General features: G+C 37.3%; 1 protein-coding gene across 13 annotated transcripts in view; it reads left to right on the top strand.

The window, feature by feature from the left end:
* Window positions 1-21,206, top strand: part of Ptpn13 (protein tyrosine phosphatase non-receptor type 13) — a 216,730-nt gene that overhangs the window by 133,669 nt on the left and 61,855 nt on the right. For 10 of the 13 annotated variants that reach the window (XM_045142565.1, XM_045142568.1, XM_045142567.1 and 7 more), the window contains 7 exons: window positions 1,158-1,320; window positions 5,869-6,286; window positions 6,427-6,521; window positions 8,746-8,802; window positions 18,590-18,679; window positions 18,878-18,985; window positions 19,323-19,454. In XM_045142565.1, coding sequence (XP_044998500.1) covers window positions 1,158-1,320; window positions 5,869-6,286; window positions 6,427-6,521; window positions 8,746-8,802; window positions 18,590-18,679; window positions 18,878-18,985; window positions 19,323-19,454 — 1,063 coding nt within the window. The remainder of the gene's footprint in view (window positions 1-1,157; window positions 1,321-5,868; window positions 6,287-6,426; window positions 6,522-8,745; window positions 8,803-18,589; window positions 18,680-18,877; window positions 18,986-19,322; window positions 19,455-21,206) is intronic. The other 3 variants (XM_045142573.1, XM_045142569.1, XM_045142570.1) reach the window with 1 other exon arrangement.

Here is a 21,206-nt window from a genome sequence, read left to right as displayed (position 1 = left end):
AATAAATACTCTGTTATTATGTTTTGTTTTATTCTTTCGATTTTATTCTTTTTTTCTTTCTTTTTCTCTTAAGTAAGATCTAGTTACATTGCCTGGTCTTGAATTCCTAGCCTTAAGTGATCTTGTCTCAGTGCCTGGGCTTATAGGTGTTTGCCACCTTGCCCAGCTACCTATAATTTCCTTAACTTCCCACATCTTCTATCCTAACCTTTATTCCATCCAGATTCTCCTTAACTGGATTGCTGGTCTTACCAATGCATCTTAATTTTTTTAAACATCTTATTTAACTTCATTTTCTTTAGGGAATATATTAAACAGTTTAAGTATTTCTTTAGAGAATATTTTAAACAGTTTAAGTATTTGTAAACATTTCCAACAACTCAAAAATGAATAATCTTATTTTCAAAAATGATTTCCAGACTGTAGAGATGGCTTAGAAGTTAAGACACTTGCCTGCAAAGCCTAAGGACCTAGGTTCAATTACCCAGAACCCACATAAAGCTAGATGCACAAGGTGACACATGCATCTGAAGTTTGTTTGGAGTAGCTAAAGGCCTTGGCATGATGCCCATTCTCATTCTCTCTCCGTGTGTGTGTGTGTGTGTGTGTGTGTGTGTATGTGTATGTGTGTGTGCACGCGCGCGCGCCTACCTGCCTCTTCCTCTCCCCCCTCCAATAAACAAATAAGTGAATTTTTTTTTTCTTTTGTAAAGGAGTACAAGACAGGTGTGGTAGCACATGCCTTTAATCCCAGCACTCGGGAGGCAGAGGTAGGAGATTGCCATAATTTCGAGGCCACCCTGAGACTACATAGTGAATTCCAAGTCAGCCTGGACTAAAACAAGACTGTATCTCAAAAAATAAAAAGTACAGTTTAAGCAGGGCGTGGTGGCACACACCTTAAAAAATGCTTTCCTATGCTGATGAATGGAATACAATCTAATTTAGCTATAATTTTGGAAAGTGACAAATAATATTAATTTATTTAATAAATTTATTCATAACAGAGAATTTGAGTAGTTTAAAGAACATCTTTGCCTAAAAATTGGGACTACAAATAATAGCTCTACTTATTTATTAAAGGTTAGAGTATTTTGTCATATAAAACCATCACAGAAAAACATCCTCATTATAAATATCTTTGATTCACATTGTAGAAAAAGAAAATCACATTACAGAACACATCTGATGGAATAAAGCACACGTTCCAGACCGACAATAGTAAGGTGTGCCAGTACCTGCTCCAGCTCTGCTCCTCCCAGCACAAGTTCCAGCTGCAGATGAGAGCAAGACAGAGCAACCAGGACGCCCAAGACATCGGTAAGGAGAAGCAAGCTGTTTGGTATGACTCCAGCAGGATGTTTTTGCTTCAAATATAATATAAAAATTAAATGTGTATATATATAATAAGGTATTTCAGAATGAAAACTTTTAAGGTTTCTCTTTAAAATGCCTAAACAAAGTCTATAAAGGTGTCACAAATGAAGTTAATATTTCAACTTCATGTTCATTTTGCAACCAGCACCCTCAGAAGAGTGTGGAAGAACCTGTTGAAATGCTTATCTCACCTTATGCTTAATAGTAAGCTATTGGCTATAAATATTATTTTAAAAACTAGATCACGCTTTCTATACCCTCAGTAAACTTACACACTATGTTGGCAGGTCAAGGCTTGGGCTTGAAGGACAAGCTACTTAAGTAGAGTTGGGAAGGGCTTTCCAGTTGAAGGAAAGAATGAGAAAAGGGCAGAAGCGTGGTGTGTGCACCCAGGACTGTGGAGTTAGGTGGTAGGGCTGCCCTGGCAGATTTGCCATCTGCTCGTCTTCTTGGAAGCAGTCCTGGCTCGAGGCTAAGGGGGTAACCATAGTGGCCAGTGTAAAAGGTCAGAGAGTGATACTCAGCTCTCACGAAAACCAGCTCTGGACACATCACTCGCGCAAAACTGAAATATTTAAGTCAAATTATGCAGAACCTGTAGAGATTAAAATGAGACAAAATCACTTCTTTCTAGTAAATTCTTAGACTTAAGTAAAGTGTTCTGGCTTATGTGATTAAAACATACAATGCTAACTGTGCTGTGAGTTCTTTCCTGGAACTTTCTCACATTTTTAAATCTTTCAGAAAACATTTTTCCTGTAGGATTAGACTAGGGAGATGGTAACTATGAAAAGATATTTTTCAACCTTTCAGAATCAAAGTGAAAGGAGGTCATGTGTTTAAGATGAAGATTCTCAGAGCCTATGTGAACCTTACAAAAACAAAATCTTTGGAAACTGGGTCCCTAGAAACTGCATTTTGGCATTATAGCTGGATTTCCTTAGTAATGATTTTTATGCATACTAAAAACATGATGTGATTATACAACTATAATCACATTACTTTTTACTTCCATGTTTTTCTGTACTAAAAATTTATATGCCTCTATATATTTTCAAACTATAGTGAAACTATCAAACATTATAGCTATCAGCATTCCTATTTGGGCTAATATTAATTTGATACAAACCAAGATCAAACAATTAAAGATTATATCATTTAAAAATATTTTATGTATTGTTTTATTTATTTGCAAGAGAGAGAAAGGCAGACAGCCTGCAAATGAACTCCAGACGCATGTGCTACCTTGTGCATCTGGCTGACGTAGGTCCTTGGGAATTGAACTGAGGTCCTTCAGCTTTGCAGGCAAATGCCTTAACTGCTAATCCATCTCTACAGCCCAAGATTATATCATTTTGAATGTGTTAAAGTAAAAAGAAGAGAAGTATGGAGGCAGTCTTCTGTCCTCTACTTTTCTCACACTAAAAAGTCAATGGTGTATCATTTAAGTGTTCACTTTAAGATCTTTCTTGTAGTTTCTCTATGTACAAAGGTACTATCATAAGGATAGTCCTGTACCTTAAAGTATCTCACAGAAGAAATGGATTCATACATGTAGAGCACTTTAAACCCTCTGTTGTAGTATCTTTGTGTATAAAGATATTAGCATAAGGATAATACCTACATGTTAGGGTGTCTCACAGCAAAAACTGGATTCATACATGTAGAGCACTTTAAAAGAGCTCAGTAGACTAGGGCCAAGAATAGATAGCTCTGTGAGAGAGCACTTGTCTAGTATTCATGAGGGCCTCAGTTCAATCCTCACCACCAGAAGAAGAACTCCCAGCAAAGTGAGTATTTAGTATATATTCGTTATTATTACGTTATCACCATTACCAGTATTGCTTTTCCTCTTCTGTGAGTCAGCAGTAATAATAGTGGTAGTATGAGCAGCAGTGGGAGATGTTCCTGCTATCCTACCTTATGCTTCTCCAATACATCCTACATAACATCTGATACTGCTAAATAGTAGCTGAATGGCCTTAGGACAGAAAATCTTACTTAAGATTTTCTTAGGACAGAAACTGAATTTTAAAATCTTATTTTCTTCATCCATGAAGGGGGAATGCTATACATCTCACAGGCTAGGCCCTAGAAACAAACCAGCTAGATATCTGTAAGCACAAGATAAAAGTATTTTGATATGCTGTATCTATATGCTTTCCTATGCTTTATAAAGCCTTCAAAGGAATTATGTTCTACTTCAAATTAGGTTAGAAGTAGTCATTGGTCTATTTTCCTAGACATAATAAACATGTACAAATTACTGGGATCCATAGGAGTTTGACAGGTTAACATATGTGTTCTAACTCTTAACATCATAGAGTGTTGATACAGTAAAAAAAATCAGAGTTTACTAATAAGGAAATAGGATCAGAAAATACAATGTTCCCCTATCCCCCAACCTCATAGTAAAAGTTGAAATTAGGCTGGAACACTGATCTCTTAATCCCTAACCCAGTACCCCTCCTGTCTGAAAACGTATAGGCAGGTAATTCTCATGAAATAAAATGAAGAAATGATCATTTTTTGAGCACTTAATATTACTAAGTAATAAGTAGTATGCAATGTCAAAATAAATGTAGCCTCTTTCTTCAAAAGAGGCTGCATATAAATAGACAGTAGAAAGAAGTAAAAAATGGTACCAGGAACTGAGCAGAGCCAAAACAGATACAAAAGCTGCAAGCCTTTGAATTCCAACTTGAAACATTAATACTAGATTATAAACTCCTTTACTGTTCTCCCTAACTGATGGTTCAGGCTGGAGTCCTTTCCAGGTGAGAGGCACTAGGATAAATGAGATGAGAAAATGGTTTATGCTTTTATCCCAAAAGTATATGTGATAGTACGCTGTGAGTGAATTTGTATGACATACCCACCAGGCTGCTTATATCACTGCCAAAGTTGGGCTATAAAGGGGTTTCCTGTAATTGAGTTGATTCTATTGTCCTTCTTCAATTAAAGTTTACTCTCAAAATAAAAAAAAATAGAAATAATGCTACCTACTCTAATAAAAACTCATTTTTAAGTTTAAGATGATGCTGGCAAGTTTTTAAAACCAACATCTTTTTTAAGGTTTTGTTTTAACTTGGATTCTTCTTCTATTTTAGAGGAAAACCATCAGATTTTCCTGGTGATTCTGAGGCATGTTCATTCAGACTTCTTTCTGATGAATGTGTGTGGAAAAGCTCAGTGCTTTCCTACCTGCATTCTACCTTAAGTGAAATATTATTAGTCTTCTAGGAAGATAAGTGAAATGGAATCTAAAGATCTAAGGCAGTTACCATTTGTCATTTTCTTTTTAAAAGGAATTTTTCCCAGCTATCTTACATTACATTTTTTTTACATATTGATCATGCTTTACTAAAATAGAGTGTAAGACTATTTCATTACTTTCCACAGGGGATCAGCAAGAGTGATTTGTGATGTGGATTGCTTAATTCATGAAACTTAGTGTTCCTCATCTTTTATTTACATGTCATACAATAGTCGTGGGCAATAGATTCAATTGTGGCCAGGCGCGGTGGTGCACGCCTTTAATCCCAGCACTCGGGAGGCAGAGGTAGGAGGATTGCCATGAGTTCGAGGCCACCCTGAGACTCCATAGTGAATTCCAGGTCAGCCTGGGCTAGAGTGAGACCCTATCTCGAAAAAAAAAAGATTCAATTGTTAAAATACTGCTATGGAAAAGAATAGCCAAGGGCCTGTCCCAAAGAATTACTGAATTTAAATTCTAGAGGGGAGATCGGGACTGTGATTGTCCTCTGGTTCTTCTTGTGTCTCAGTAAGATCATGAGGTTTTTGAGGTGGGAAGGTGGGATTGGCTTAGTAAAGATATAACAATTTGCTTTAAAAGCTTTTTGTTTAAATTGTAGCAGCACTTTTGAGCTATAATTTATATAACATCCAGTTGTAAGGAAGACAGTTCCATGGTTTTCAATACATTCCAGAGCAATACACCATCACCACGATGTGCAGTAAGATTTTAAGCAACATGATAATCAAGGAGTTTTTCTGTGGGTCAAGCTATCTCTCTTCTGCACAGCTTCTCTTTCAGCATGTCAGCCTGTCCTGGTTTCCTCTCTCCCTCTCCCCATCCTTAGTTTGCTATATTTTAGCACAAGCACTCTGAGGGTGGAAATTTTTCTCTTTTAAATGTCACTCATTTCTAACGGAAAGCCAAAAGGAATTTGGGGTCTGCAAGTCTGAACTGCAGACATCACTGGATGGAAGGGAGCTGGTAGGTGAAGGAGTGGGAAGAGCTGGGTTAGCTGAGTGAACGGAAACTAAAAGGATGGAGAGATGGTGTGAAAACCAACATCTGCAAGCTGCCTTTTGAAAACTCTCGAGTGCCACACTTTGAAAGCTACCTCTTTGTGGTGGCAGTCAGATAATTAAAATCTGCATGCTGTGTTTTGCTTGTTAAAGTAACTCTTCTCATGAAGGTACTGCAGTGTTTCCCTCGTGTAAAGCAATCCTATTTCCTTGTAGAGAGAGCTTCGTTTAGGAGCCTGAATCTGCAAGCAGAGTCTGTTAGAGGATTTAATATGGGACGCGCTATCAGCACTGGCAGTCTGGCCAGCAGCACTCTGAACAAACTTGCCGTTCGACCCTTGTCAGTCCAAGCTGAGATTCTGAAGAGGCTCTCCTGCTCAGAGCTGTCGCTTTACCAGCCATTGCAGAACAGTTCAAAAGAGAAGAGTGACAAGGCTTCATGGGAGGAAAAGCCTAGAGGGATGAGTAAATCCTACCATGATCTCAGTCAGGCTTCTCTCTGTCCTCATCGGAAAAATGTCATTGCTAACATGGAATCCTTACCACAAGCCATGGCAGAGTTGGTGGGGAAACCCTTCCACCAGATGGCAAGATCTGACCCAGAATCCTGGGGAGGACTCACAAAACTTCCTAAGTAAGAGCATGCTTGACTAATGCAGATTACATGTTTGTAAATTCTACATTTCATACATTTGTTTTTGTTGAGACATTTTATTTTCACTATATTCTTTTCACATTGACACTTCCCCTCCTACCTTCCTTTCCCTCTTTTAGTTCAAAGTCTGTTGCAAGTTTAAATAGAAGCCCTGAAAGGAGGAAACATGAATCAGACTCATCTACTGAAGACCCTGATCAAGCCCATACTATAGGTCAGCATAAATAAGCTTACCTTTTTCTCCCATACCCCATGCTTCTAGTGAAGCAAACAACTTATTATGGAGTCCATGTCCTAGTTACCCAAACTGTGGATACAAATTTAAAATGCCTCATGCAAAATTCAGAAATTGATTTGTCATGGGGACTGCTTCATGACACCAGTACTCCTCAGCTTCCACCTGGTCATAGTAGTCTTGACAGTCATCTAGTGGAGCCCACACAGTCCTGTACATAACGTTGGATTGCTTTCTGTTGACCTTTCCTCTGTAAACCTGAGTGTGCAGACTCTGATCGTGCTGCATTTTTTTAATATTTTATTTTTATTTATTTATTTATTTATTATTACAGTCAGAGAGTGAGAGAGAATGGGTGTGCCAGGGCTTCTAGGCACTGCAAACAAAGTCCAGATGCATGTGCCACTATGAGCATCTATCTTATGTGGGACCTGGGGAATCAAACCTGGGTCCTTAAGCTTTGCAGGCATGTGCCTTAACTACTAAGCCATCTGTCCAGCCCCATAGTGCTGCATTTTTTTAAGGATATACTTAGACTGCTTTTTTGAAGGGCATATTTAGCTTGAAATGAATATAATTATCTCTAAAACTGTATTTTATAAAAAATATTATGGCAAATAGATGGAAATTTTTAATTGATTTACATTTTCTCAAATTCTCCCATCTAGCTACTTCACTAAGGGTATGGTAACATATTCCTATAATCCCAGCATTCAGGAGGCCAAGGCCAGATGATCATGAGTTTAAGGCCAGCCTGGGCTACATAGCAAGGCCTTGACTCATAAAAAGAGGCTGGGATCCAGGTGTGGTGGCGCACGCCTTACGAGGATCACTGTGAGTTCGAGGCCACCCTGAGATTACATAGTTAATTCCAGGTCACCCTGGGCCAGAATAAAACCCTACCTCAAAATATAAATAAATAAAATGGAGGCTGGGTAAGTGCTTATTACATGTGTATATTTACACATGTGTAGGTACATGTGTGTGTGTACCTACACATTACCTTAGAAGACACATGTACATGTGTGTATACCTACACATTGCTTTATAAGATACACATACGTGTGTGTATACCTACACATTGCCTTATAAGATAAGTTATTCTTTGCCTTTTGTATCTTGGAAGGAAATCAGGGAAACCCATCTTTAAGATCTGAACCACTGCTCAGAATGTGAGCAGCACAGAGAGGAGGAGGAAAAAAGACACCCTCTTCTGTTGTTTTACCACATCTTCTACTTATTGCCCTCCTCAGGCCCAAAGTTTAGTCCTGTCTACCTAAAGTTAAAAATTATTTTTTTCATTTTGTAATTGAATTGGGGCTTTGTGGAGCACATGGTTATAGTTCAGAAGAGACCTATACCTTGTGTTTGATAAATATTTATGAAAACCACCATTACATTATGAATGTAGGCAATCACAACTTTCAGAGATTATACTATCATCAATTGAAACTGAATCAGTTAAAAACTGAAGCAGATAAAAGGCAACATCTCATCTCTAGGTAACTTCATGTTGAAAATAGGATGAGAGACTGCTCAACCTTTTAGGAGATACTTTTCACAGTATGCTTATATCAAATGAGATATCACAGCTTACAAGTTTTGTTATCTCATTAAGAAGCCTTATCATACATGAAAGTCCATCCCATTTCGGGGGAATAGGACACCTTCTGTAGAAAAGTGTAAGTAGCTCAGCAAGGAAATGCACATGTGTCATCCCAGCACTTGAGAGGTGGAGGCAGTAGAAAACTCAGCTAAATAGCAAATTTGAAGCCAGAATGAACTACATGACACCCTGTCTCAGAAAAAGATACATTTTTAAAAATGCACCCTTAAGAGTCAATTTTCTGCATTTTTATTTATATCATTTTTTCATTTTTATTGAATATTAAATTTTCTTTTACCATTTAGACAAGTGCTTTTAAAACTTATTTTATCATAAGTATTTCACACTTGATGTCATTGTCAAAAACACATTTGAGTTTAAATTTATGCTGCGAAATAAGCAAATATTCTTAATGACTATTTAAAAATAATAAGTATACCCATTGTGGAAAGAGATATTTTTTTATCAGTGCAAATCAAAGAGAATGTTGCTATTGTAATGTTTTATTGATTTTTATGAATTGATTAGTTTTTTGGAAAAAAATCTATAGTATCTGGCTATCTTATAAAATGTCTAATAATTTAATTTATACCACAGGAATGACTATGGCTAGTTCTGGAAATTCTTCATCCCAAGTACCCTTTAAAGAAAATGGTAGGTTTACAAACTGTTTCCCATTAATTTCCATTATATCCTTTCTCCTTCTTTTTTATTTATTTTATTTGAGAGGGAGGGAGAGAGAGAGACAAAAAGAGACAGAGAATGGGCATGTCAGGGCTTCCAGCCACTGCAAACAAATTCCAGATGCATGTACCACCTTGTGCATCTGGCTTACGTGGGTGCTGGGAAATTGAACCTGGGTCCCTTTGGCTTTGCAGGCAAGCGCCTTAACTGCTAATCTATCCTTTTTCCTTCTTATACCTTACTTGACATTTTGGACATAAGTATGGAGACACTTCAGTTCATGATACAGATAAAAGGATTTTACAGCCCCATAGCAGTCATGATGGGACCTGTGACTTGGGCTATCAGTCAATAAATAAGAACTTAGAGATAAGCACAGAGGTTGGAATGCTATGACTGTAGTTCAAATGAGAGATGACTAAAAGGAGGCTTCACTAAAGACAGTATTTGTAAAGGGACTTTCCCTCTCCCCTTACTCCCTTATCCTGGGGAATGGACCCAGGGCCTCATAAAGGAAGAGCAGAGATAAAAATTCCATATCAAAAGAAAGAGAGAGAGGGGGGAAGGAAGGAAAGGAGGGAGGGAGGGAAGGAGAGAGGGAGGTGTTAGGCTTCAGTATTGTATCTCCCTGCTAATCTGTGGAAAGAAGCAGGGAAACAACTCATTCCAAAATGAGACATACAACATGTTCTAACTTGGGTTCTGGTGAAAGAAAGAAAGAAAGAATCCGAGATCAAGGGCTGAGTATGATTAGAGGCCTAGAGCCTCCAGCAAACAAACAACAGAAATCTCAATGTGGAGGCATGTTGTGGGCAAGTGAAGGTTGAGAACACAGCTGGAACCAGTTTTGAGTCTTATCCGAAATGTTATGGGCAAAATCTGAAGATTTTGTTAGTATTTAGAATTTAGAAGAACTTTGAGAAACAAAGTTGTAGAACAATAATGAGAAGTGCACAGTAACTTGAGTCAGTGAATTCTAACTTAGAAATTAGAGTGAAAATACTTTCAGATTTGTTCTGTTACTTGATCTTCCTAACACTTATGGGTACAGTATTATTTCATTACTAGCTATATGTTACTTCCTGTATCTTCAGCCTTACATTCAGATTCTGAAAGTTGAACTAAGCAAAAGCCTGGTGTGAAAGAAAAAATCTTTCAAATTAAAATTATTGATGCAGCTAATTTTTACTAATTTTTAAATTTTTATTTAATTATTTATTTGAGAGCAACAGAGAGAAAGAGAGAGAGAGAGAATGGGCACGCCAGGGCCTCCAGCCACTGCAAATGAACTACAGATACATGCGCCCCCTTGTACATCTGGCTAACATGGGTCCTGGGGAATCGAGCCTTGAACCGGGATCCTTAGGCTTCACAGGCAAGCGCTTAACCGCAAAGCCATCTCTCCAGCCCTGATATAGCTAAGTTTGATGGAGTACAATTTTAGTTCTACTTCTGGTATTTAAGGCAAAAAGGAAGGTATAAGACCATATCAAATTGGTGCTCTTGTGGGTTAAAATATGCTATTTTCTTTAAGTTTCACTTCCTAATAGAAATACACATACTAGTTTTTCAAGAGATAAAATTGTTTCTTGGAAGTAAAATTGTTTCCAAAACAATAAATAAAGATGATGTCTTAAGTATTCATAGCAAATACAGAATGATTTAGGGTTATTACTTCTAATTTTTCATCTCCACTTTGGACTTACCAATACTCAGTAAAACTGAAGAAATGTATACCATGGAAGGAAAACTGACTGAACACTTACATGGGCCTTAGTTACCATGATCAGAGTATATCATTTTCTTGTGATCAGACTTCAGACATGGACTTTAGATCACCTGTATAATCTAACTTAATTTCAGTACTCATATGTCCATGATGGTAAGAATTATTAACTGCTAATTATTGAAAGCATACTATGTCCTAACACTGTTCTGAGTACTTGAGTTTATTTCTCATTTTACCCCACAACAACTAACCAGGTGTGTGTTAAGGCTACTTCTTTTCACAAATACGAAACCAAAGAAGCTCAGTCATGCAGAGCTAGAGTGGTGGAGCCCTGCTCTGAACACAGCCAATGTGTTTCCAAAGGTCATGCTCTCGTTCACAGTTTAGCTGCCCTGGTGTTAGGCTTCAGTATTGTATCTCCCTGCTAATCTGTGGAAAGAAGCAGGGAAACAACTCATTCCAAAATGAGACATACAACATGTTCTAACTTGGGTTCTGGTGAGGAGTGTGGATTTTTGCCCAGTATCTAGGAGCACATGCAGAATAAAGTCCTCTTTCCTTTAAACTTTTAGAAGCCCCATCTCACTGCATGGTCCCTACAGAAGGGCCAATCAACCTTCCAGTGAAGGAGTTTCCCAGTCACCTTGCAAACAAGGCTTTGTTTGCCCCAGAATTTCTTCCATCATAGAGTACGGCAAAAATGTTTTTTCCAAATAAAGCAACTAAGGGTCAAAAAGTTAAATTCTTTGCACATAAGTCAAACATTTATATATATATATATATATATATATATATATATATATAATGTATTTTGTATAATTCCCACTTTAGTATTTTTTTATAGGCAATATTAGGTAAGAATTAAAAATGGGCATCACTCAATATTGGAACACTTAAAACAAGGATAAATGACTTTGATTCAATCTTGTCCTTTATGGCCTCCAGAGATTCTTAAGGGATGTGGAACTTGAAAGAGAAAAAAAAAGGAATCTGCTAAGCCCACACTTTAAAACAAAGATGCGGGGCTGGAGAGATGGCTTAGCAGCTAAGGCATTTGCCTGCAAAGCCAAAGGACCTCAGTTCAGTTCCGCAGGACCCACGTAAGCCAGATGCACAAGGTGGCACATGCATCTGGAGTTTGTTTGTAGTGTCTGGAGGCGCTGGCACACCCATATTCTGTGTGTGTGTGTGTGTGTGTCTGCCTCTCTCTCAAATAAATAGATGAAAAATAAATAAAATATTTTAAAACAAAGATACGGAATGTATAGGCTATATGCTTTGTAAATGCCTAGGCCACTGCATCTTGCAGTATATTCGATAAACCTGTTTTCCTCCTGAAGAAAAAAAAAAAAGACAAATATGAAAAGTATTCTAATTCCCTAATGGAGATTTCCAAAGCAAGTTAATCATACAAGAATAAAATCAAAATATGTAAAACATCCAAGAATTATGTAAAGTGATTTACTATTTTTTGTTTTCCTGTAATTATTATACAAGTTAAGAAGTAACTTTCAGCCAGATGTAACATATTGTTTCCTGAAGTGTATGTATTATGAAGAGAACATAACTTAACACAAAATGCAAAGAATAAAATTCCTTAAAAATAAGTTGTTCTGTGGGCACTAGGGAGATGGCTTAGGGGGTAAGGTGCTTGCTATACAAACATGAAGGATTTGAGCTTGGATCCCCAGTGCCCACGTAAAATGATGGGCACGTTGGTACACACCTGGAATCCCCATGCTGGGAGGCTCTCTGAGTTTTGCTGGCTAGCTAGACTAACTAAATTGTGAACTCAAGGTTAACTGAAAGACCCTGTCCCAAAAACTGAGGAGGACAACTAAGGAAAGTGCCAGACATTTTCCTCTGGCCTCCATACACACAGTGTGTCATCACATGCATATGAACACACATACACAAAAAATAAAAATTAAGGTATTCTGTCAGAGTAACCAAACTGAAGGAACTTGTTCCAGTATGAAAACTAAATATTGTCTTTATGATTAGTCTTTAAGTCCAATTACTAAAGTATATGACTAGAAGTAAAATTCTGTAATACACTGCTTAGTCAGATATTGGGGACTACAATAATTTCAAATATTAGTCTTCCTCTCAATAAAGTTCAATGAGAATACCTGAAAAGTTGAAAATTATAACTAAAAATAAAAGTCCAAGCTGGCCGGGCATGGTGGTGCATGCCTTTAATCCCAGCACTTGGGAGGCAGAAGTAGGAGGATCGTCATGAGTCCAAGGCCACCCTGAGACCCTAACTTGAAAAACTTAAAAAAAAGTTCAAGCTGGGAAGCTAGCTCAATATATAAGACATTTACTGTGCAAGCATAAGGACCTGAATTCAGATTCCCAGGATCCACATAAAGCCAGACATAGTAGCATGAATGTCTGTAATCTCATTTGTCCACAGTGAGATGGGAGGCAATGATAGAATGATCCCCTGGAAGCTGGCAGTTTAGCCAGCCTAGTGCCAGGGCAGTAAAAGAAAAGAGCCTGCCTCAAAAACAAGGTGGAAGGCAAGGCCCAACACCTCAGGTCCTCTGACATTCACCTGTGTGCAGTGCCATGTACACACACACACACACACACACACACACACGTGTAAAAGCCCAGAGTGCCCATAACGATTGAACACAGATAGGGAAATTAACTAGATGCAAAAGATAGCTGGGTGAATTGGAGACTGAAAGGAACTTAAATATTTATTCAGTCTAAGCCTGGTCATTCTGCAGATGGTGTGTGAGTTCCAGATATGTCATGTGGTCTCAATTGACTTAGCTCATATGTGCCAGCACAGAAACAAAAAATCTTCATCAAATTTCACCTACCACGAGAGTGAATCACATACTAAGTGGCATAACACTACAAAATACCTGCTTTATGCCAGTATGCTGCCACTAGCCCTTTACCCTCAAGATTTGAAATAGGTCATTTTTTCCAAGAGTGATGGATTTATCCAGAGCCTCTTCTCTCTCACCAACACTTCCAGTCAAGCCAGTGGCATGGGACTGCCTAATGCTGACTAGAGTACACGTCTATAACAACAACAAAAACTCTTTGCTTTAAAAATGATTGATGCAAATTGTTTTTCTGCAATTTGACCATAATTCCCTCCATTACCTTTTGTCCCATCCCCTACTCCACGGAACTCATTTCCAACTAGTCTAGCTTCAATTTTGATGTTTTTTTCTTTACTTTTTGCCATCTTCCCTCATCCATGATGAAGTGTTGATGGACTCAGTATTGTTCAGGGCTTGTGGAGGTGGTGACAGCAGGCAGCTGCTATGAGGTCATAAATGTAAGCTCATGTGTGGAGGATAGAATCCCAGATTACTCCCTCTGCCTCTTACGTTCTTTGGTTTCTGTTTTATGTATTTATTTGTGTGTGTGCACAAACACAAACACGCACACACATGCTTGCATTTGCACACATTTGGCCTTCTTGATTTGCAAATGAGTGCCAGACACTTGTGCATTTTTTGTTTCTGGCTTGGGAATTGAACTGAAGGCCAGCTTTACACGCTGCTGAGCCATCTTCCCCGCGCCTCTAACATTCTCTGTCTACCCCTTTCCACTATATCTCTGAGCCTTAGAGTGTGCTAGAGATGTTTCAGCTAGAGATGTTCCATTGAGCACTCAACAGCCACTTATTCTCAGCCCTTTGGCAAGGTTTGAGTTTCCCAGTATCCACCACCTTTTGCAGGGAGGGGAAAAATAAAAAAGCTTTTCTGGCCAACAGTGAGAAGAGCACTAACCTGTGAACATAAACATAATGTAAATTTTTAGATGACAATTCAGTGAACACATTATATATCCATTTAATTAAACAGCAGTAGTAGCTTCCCCCCACTGGGTTCTATGACCTTCTCAGACATGAACTTAAATATATATATTTATATATATATATATTATATATATAATAATATAATATATATAATATATATATATATATATATATATAATCTATATTCTTGCAAGCAGAAAGAGAGAATGAGCATGCTAGGGCCTCCAGTCTCTGAAAATGAAAAAGAGATGCATGCACTACTCTGTGCATGTGGCTTCAGGTGGGTACTGAGGAATCAAACCTGGTTCATTAGGCTTTGTAAGTAAGTGCCTTAGCCACTGATCCATCTCCTCAGCCCAGACATAAACTTTTGACTAGGTTTTCAGTACTAGAAATGAATTCCTTCTTGTGAAGCAGGCCTCAGATCCAATCAAAAGTGCAGTTACCTCTTTAAAAAAAAAATTAATTTTTTAAAAAGTTGCCTACTGCCATAACAGTTGTGCCACTATTACACCAAGAGGTACATCTTGGCACCTTTGTAGTCCATTTGCCAAAATCCTACCCTACTTCCTGATTATTCATCTCCAGTATAGCTGTTAACTTTGTCAGGACAAACCATGCTTAATAGCAATGACTATTACTTAAGCTATTGTAACTGAAAACTCTGCATAACCTCCAGAAGAGCTTCATGAAAGGTCAGCAAGACAGCATTAGAACGATGCACAGAGAGCATGCATATAATTCCTCAGTTACACCAGGCGTGGTGGCACACGCCTTTAATCCCAGCACTTGGGAGGCAGAGGTAAGAGGATCACTGTGAGTTCAAGGCCACCCTGAGAATACATAGTGAATTCCAGGTCATCTTGGACTAGAGTGAGACCCAAAAAGTAATTCCTCAGTTACACACTGTTTAGTCCTTCTTACACTTTCTCCAGTAAATATCACTGGGCATGGCATAGGCATGCATTACTTGACGGACTGGAAATTTCAGCTACACGATCATTTTTACTTTAAAATATTTGCTTTCTGCGAGTATAGTATGTCTTTAATGGAAGAAAGGAAACTTACTTTTAAGGATATAAGAATACATGCTGAATTTCCATGCTTGTTTCATATCATTAAGATAGCTCAGAAGTGCCTTGGTATATACAATATCTAACTACCTCATGGAGATTCATAAACTACTCATTAAATAGAATTTCAGAAAAATATCTTTAAGTTTACATAGATAGTCATGCACTATATACCCTCAGATACTCCCTCCCCCAATTTAAATATATAAACCATGAAAAGTTGTTTTAAATACCTACTATATAAAATAGTTTGAAGAAAATAGACACACAGCTTATATACAGTATCCTTCAACTATACACCAATATTATTCCTTCTGTACCCCAAACTGATTAGTTACTTCAAATAGCCCCAAAGCAGAGATGGGAGCAGAGGTTCCTTGTTAAAAACGAGTCATTGGGCATGGTGGCACAACCCTTAATCTCAGTATTTGGGAGGCCAAGGTAAGAGAATTGCCATGAGTTCAAGGCCACCATGAGACTACACAGTGAATTCTGGGTCAGTCTTGGCTAAGACAACACCCTACCTCAAGGAAAAACAGGAATAGGTTAACAGAGTTTCTCTTTCTTATCAAATCCTCACTCAGCTCCACCCACTCCAGTCTATTCTTCAGACATTTCCCTTTCTTTATCTTTTGTGAAAGTCTGAGTGACTCAGTGTCAGCATCTGTATATTCCACATATTCCCATGCTATCCACTTCCTTGGCATGGCTTCTGTCCATGCAACAAGAAGACACGGGTCCGTCCCCCCCCCCCCCCCCCCGAGCATCTGCAGTACTTCTTGGGACCCTCTGGAGGCCTCACACTTGCCTCTGTAACGTAGCTGTTTCTTTATTAGCAGCACTCTATTTCATGCTAAAGCTAGATCTTGGTTTTCTCATATTTGCTATGCTAGGAGCTTTCATGTTTATCATTTTATTTCCCCAAAAGCCTGAATCCTGAGTACAGCAAGCTCAGTGGCTTTGAGCTAGGGAGGTGCGCACATATGTATTAGCCAGCTGCAGGATGTATGCAACCAATCCTGCGAACTCACATACTGGAAATGTGAAGATACAGCGTTCTCTGGAGTGAACACCTAAATCTAGAAAATATCCATGGGATCATTAAGAAAACTCATCAAAAGCAGAAGACTAAATCTTCATAATTGTGACACAAATTTGTATCTGAAACCTAATTAAATACCTTTCTATTCCTAAATGGAGATAAAGAATAACTCAAGAGCCATCTCCCCCACCAACCCCCCCGCCACACACACACACACACAAATTAGTTTCTCTTTCATTTTATTCTGTCTGTACTGCCTGGGAATTTCCTTTTTCTATAAGATTGCACATATTTGGACTTATCAATAGCATAAAATAATGAATTTCATCAGCTTCCAAGAATCCTTATTTCTGAGCAATAAGCACTTAAATCTGAAACTTGGGAGAAGAAGCCAGAAACTCAAAGCAGTCATCTAATTATTCCATAGTGTGCTTTGGTTTTATCTGTGTTTTGTTTTGTTTTTTCTTACCACCTCACCAATTCAGCACTTAAACATGTCCCTGATTTCCATTCTTCATGTGGCCTCACTCATTTGTGTAATGCATTTTGTTCTTTGTGGTTTTATATATGTTCCAGCCAAAAACTAAAGCTCACTGAATATTTTAGGTCAGAAGAATTGAGGATGTTTAGACAATGTCATTAAGTTGGGCATTAAGTGGTGGGTATAGTTTTCATAAGACTATCTAATACGTAAGACTCCCACACCAATATCCAGTGAAATTTTTTTGTAATTTTATCAATAAAATCATTAGAAATGCCGTTTGCTACTACCCTTATTTATTATAGCTGTTTTATAAAGAATAAATAACAGCATGTACACTATAGGTAATTAACCAACTTATATTAAAATAGTATGTAAGATGCATGGTTAAGTATTGAGATGAAATGATAATGTTTCTTAAGACTAAAGGAATTTCTTTCTAAATATGAAATATCACATGTACATCACTTAGACATCAATACACAATATGTAACAAAAATTAGATGTTTTATAATAAATTAATACAACTTTAAGTCCATGTATGGTCTTATGATGGAATATACAGGGAAAGAAGATGTGTGTTCATTGTGATTTGTTGGTTTGAAAAATGTGAAAGAAGGTTTAAAGAAATGCTGGGTTCTATTTTGGTGAAACCATGATCTCTATTTTTCAAAAAGCTTCAGTATGCTTGATATCTATGTAAAGTTGTATTTGAAAACTCAGTTTACACAAACCTCTTCCTGAATATTCAACTCACTCATTACTACTACCACCATCATACACAAACCAGGCTATCAAATTGCAGTTCATGTTGTGTGTGTGCACATAGGTTGTTAGGTAGATGAATCTACTTGATTAACAAGGCAATTAATGTCATATTCATTAGTTTGGTTAAGAAGATATTTGTGAATGATATCTTATTTCAGCTAGCTTAGTTAGCTAACCTTTATTAAGTATTGACTTCAGCCATTGTTAGCTAAGCAGTGATATCAGCCTAAATGCTGAGGAAGACAAGACTGTTATTATTCATCTGCAGAATGGTAATTAAGGTAGATGTGCTAGACAAGTCATTATTAGTGGAATTTTTTTTCTTTTTGCAATTTTTATTAACATTTTCCATGATTATAAAAAATATCCCATAGTAATACCCTCCCCCCCATTAGTAGAATTTTTTAATCAAGTCCAATTTGTTCTTATTGATGATTTACTCAAGAACACTATATTATTAATTGTAAATAAAATGTCAAATATATTTGAGGGAAATTCTTAATGTATCAACATTATCAGAGAGAAGTGACTTGATTTGACAGAGTCAAAAAGCCTAAGTTTAAATTTCAGTTCTGCTCTGCTAGCTGATTAACCCTATTCAAATCATTTATCCTCTTTAGACTTATTCATTTATAACTGAAGCTACTTCAAGAGGAAGCGTCTATAATTAATAAATGTAATGTGATATGCTTATAAATGATAAATCACTATGAAAATAGTAGTGATGAATACCAGTAATTCTAAATTTTATTTATAAGTGATTGAGCAGTATATTAATAAATTTTGTTCATAGTTAATAGGAACAGAATGACAATCTTAATACCTGAACATATTATGCTTACTTTCATTCAAAATTGCAAATTCCCAATAGATGTGTTACACAAAAGATGGAGCATTGTGTCTTCACCAGAAAGGGAGATCACACTGGTGAACCTGAGAAAAGATGCAAAGCATGGCTTAGGTAAGAACTCAAAGGTAGGAATGAAAATCTAATATAGCATTGATATTGAGGCACCTCTGTGCATGGCTTTTCCCTTTGTGCTTTAATTTTTTTTCTCTCAGTATCATACAAAAGAATGGGTTTGCTTCCAGCAGGCTAATCATTAGTCATTAAAAATAACATGGTATTATGAAAAAAATTTCATGTACTACTTTACAGGATTTCAAATTCTTGGTGGGGAGAAGATGGGAAGACTGGATCTAGGTGTATTTATCAGTTCAATTACCCCTGGAGGACCAGCTGACTTGGATGGATGCTTAAAGCCAGGTACTTTACACACAATGAGAACCTCCCCACCCTCTCACCAAGTAAGGTCTCACTCTAGTCCAGGATGACCTGGAATTCACTATGTAGTCTCAGGATAGCCTCAAACTCATGGTGGTCCTCCTACCTCTGCCTCCTGAGTGTGGAATTAAAGGCGTGCGCCACCATTCCTGGCCATGGTACTTTATATTTTGATCATTTCCTAAGAACTTCCTAATAAATGAGTCTGTGTGCAAGGCAAACATGGATCTTAAGCCAGACAAAAATATTGAGAAAGAGACAATATTTCTAAGATTTGGCATCTGTGTAACTGAAAACATTGGGGCATGTGTTTCTGCAGGAGACCGTTTGATATCTGTGAATAGTGTGAGCCTAGAAGGGGTCAGCCACCATGCTGCAATTGAAATTCTACAAAATGCACCTGAAGACGTGACGCTTGTTATCTCCCAGCCAAAAGAGAAGATAACCAAAGGTGATGTCATGGATGTACCTTATTACAAGGGCTTAGACACCTTGACCCCCAAAAAACTAGATTTAAGCTGCTTATTTCCTTTCTGGCAGTTTTATAAATATTTTTATTTATTAATTTGCAAGAGAGAGAAAAAGAGAGTTTGAGCAGACCAGGACCCCTTGCTGCTGCAAACGAACTCCAGAAGAATGTGCCACTTTGTACATCTGGCTTTACATAAGTAGTGGAGAATCAAATCTATGTCAACAGGTTTTATAAGCAAGTAAAGCAAGTACCTTTAACCTCTGAGGCATCTCCCTAGCCCATTTATGGCAGTTTGACATGTACTTTTAATTGTTCTAATTTTATGCATCAATATAATTTTTCAGTTATTCATTCCAAAATTGTCTGTCTCATTCCTCTTCAGTAATATATACACAAAAAGAAATTCAGTTGTATAACACTTAATGTCATTTAATTCTGGTTGCTTGGTATGTTGTACTTTTCCATGCAATACAAATTAGAATTCTTTGTCATTGTGTAACTAATGTGGTCTTAGAACAGTTATCTATGAGGTCCTGTCCAAACTCCATCTTTTATAAAAAGGAACAGAAGAAACCAGAAATTTAGTAAAAATACCCTATCATTTTTCTTGATACTGCTATGAGCATGCTGTAGAGAAAAAAAAAAAAACACTGGAGGAAGACCAAAAGCCCTGGGTTTGAGCTTGGCCCATGCCACTTTCCAGCTGTGTGAATTCATCATGTAGGGTCACATTGGCTCTTGTAATTCAGAGGAGTTTGTGATCTCTGCCCTGCCCCACCTGCCTCGTACAGTTGCTGGGAGGATTGATGAGGACAGTGCGCACACACATACACAGAGCCGTGTGAGAGAACAGCACTGTGGGTAATGAGAACTCCAGAGTCCCCAGCCAGGTTCTGTCTCCACCACCTAAAAATGCATTCTTGAAGCAATGCTTACAAAGCCTCACTATTCACAGAACTCAATTGTGACATATCCTCCAGGTATGAAAATTAAATGATTTAATCCAAACAATGAATTAGTATGTTCCTAGTACATATAAAGCTCTTAAAAAAATGTATGCTTTAATTGTCATTTCAATAGCATTTTTTCAAAAAATAGTGAAAAGCATGTATATATGTATTAATTTTATCCTAGAGATAATGGAAAATAGAATAAAGAATTAAAAATGAGAACTAGCATGGTGGCACATACCTATAATCCCAGCAGTTAGGAAGCTGAGGCAGGGTGAATGCCACAAGTTTAAGGTCAACATAGTCTACATAGTGAACACCAAGCCAGCCAAGGCTGCATACAACACCCTGCCTTAATAAACTGAAAAAAAAAAAAAAAAGACAAATGAAAAATTAGCTGAAAACTAGTTTAAATCATGACTTTCAGGCATAATTTAGATGCTATAATAAAATAAAAGATGGAAAACAAAAATTTCATATTATGGCATAACATTTAAAAATTTTAATATAGTCATTTGCTATGACTTCCTCTTTTATTCACTGAATATGTATATGCTTGATATGTATGTATGTATATACTATATATATATCTAGTACATTAAAAATTATTTACACTTGCATTTGTTATATAATACATTCTCATTCTCCATAAAAACCTTCTACTCAAACTAAAATCTAGTCATTTCACACAAGGGAAAATAGCTACAATTGGAAATACAGCACACCTTTGAGTTTCAAGAGCCCCTTTTTTAAACAAAAAACAGAATATTGGGTACCATTA

Source organism: Jaculus jaculus, chromosome 2 (assembly GCF_020740685.1).
Source record: "Jaculus jaculus isolate mJacJac1 chromosome 2, mJacJac1.mat.Y.cur, whole genome shotgun sequence".
NCBI lineage: Eukaryota > Metazoa > Chordata > Mammalia > Rodentia > Dipodidae > Jaculus > Jaculus jaculus.
Note: the sequence above shows the minus strand (reverse complement) of the source record. Positions and strands in the feature narration are given on the sequence as shown.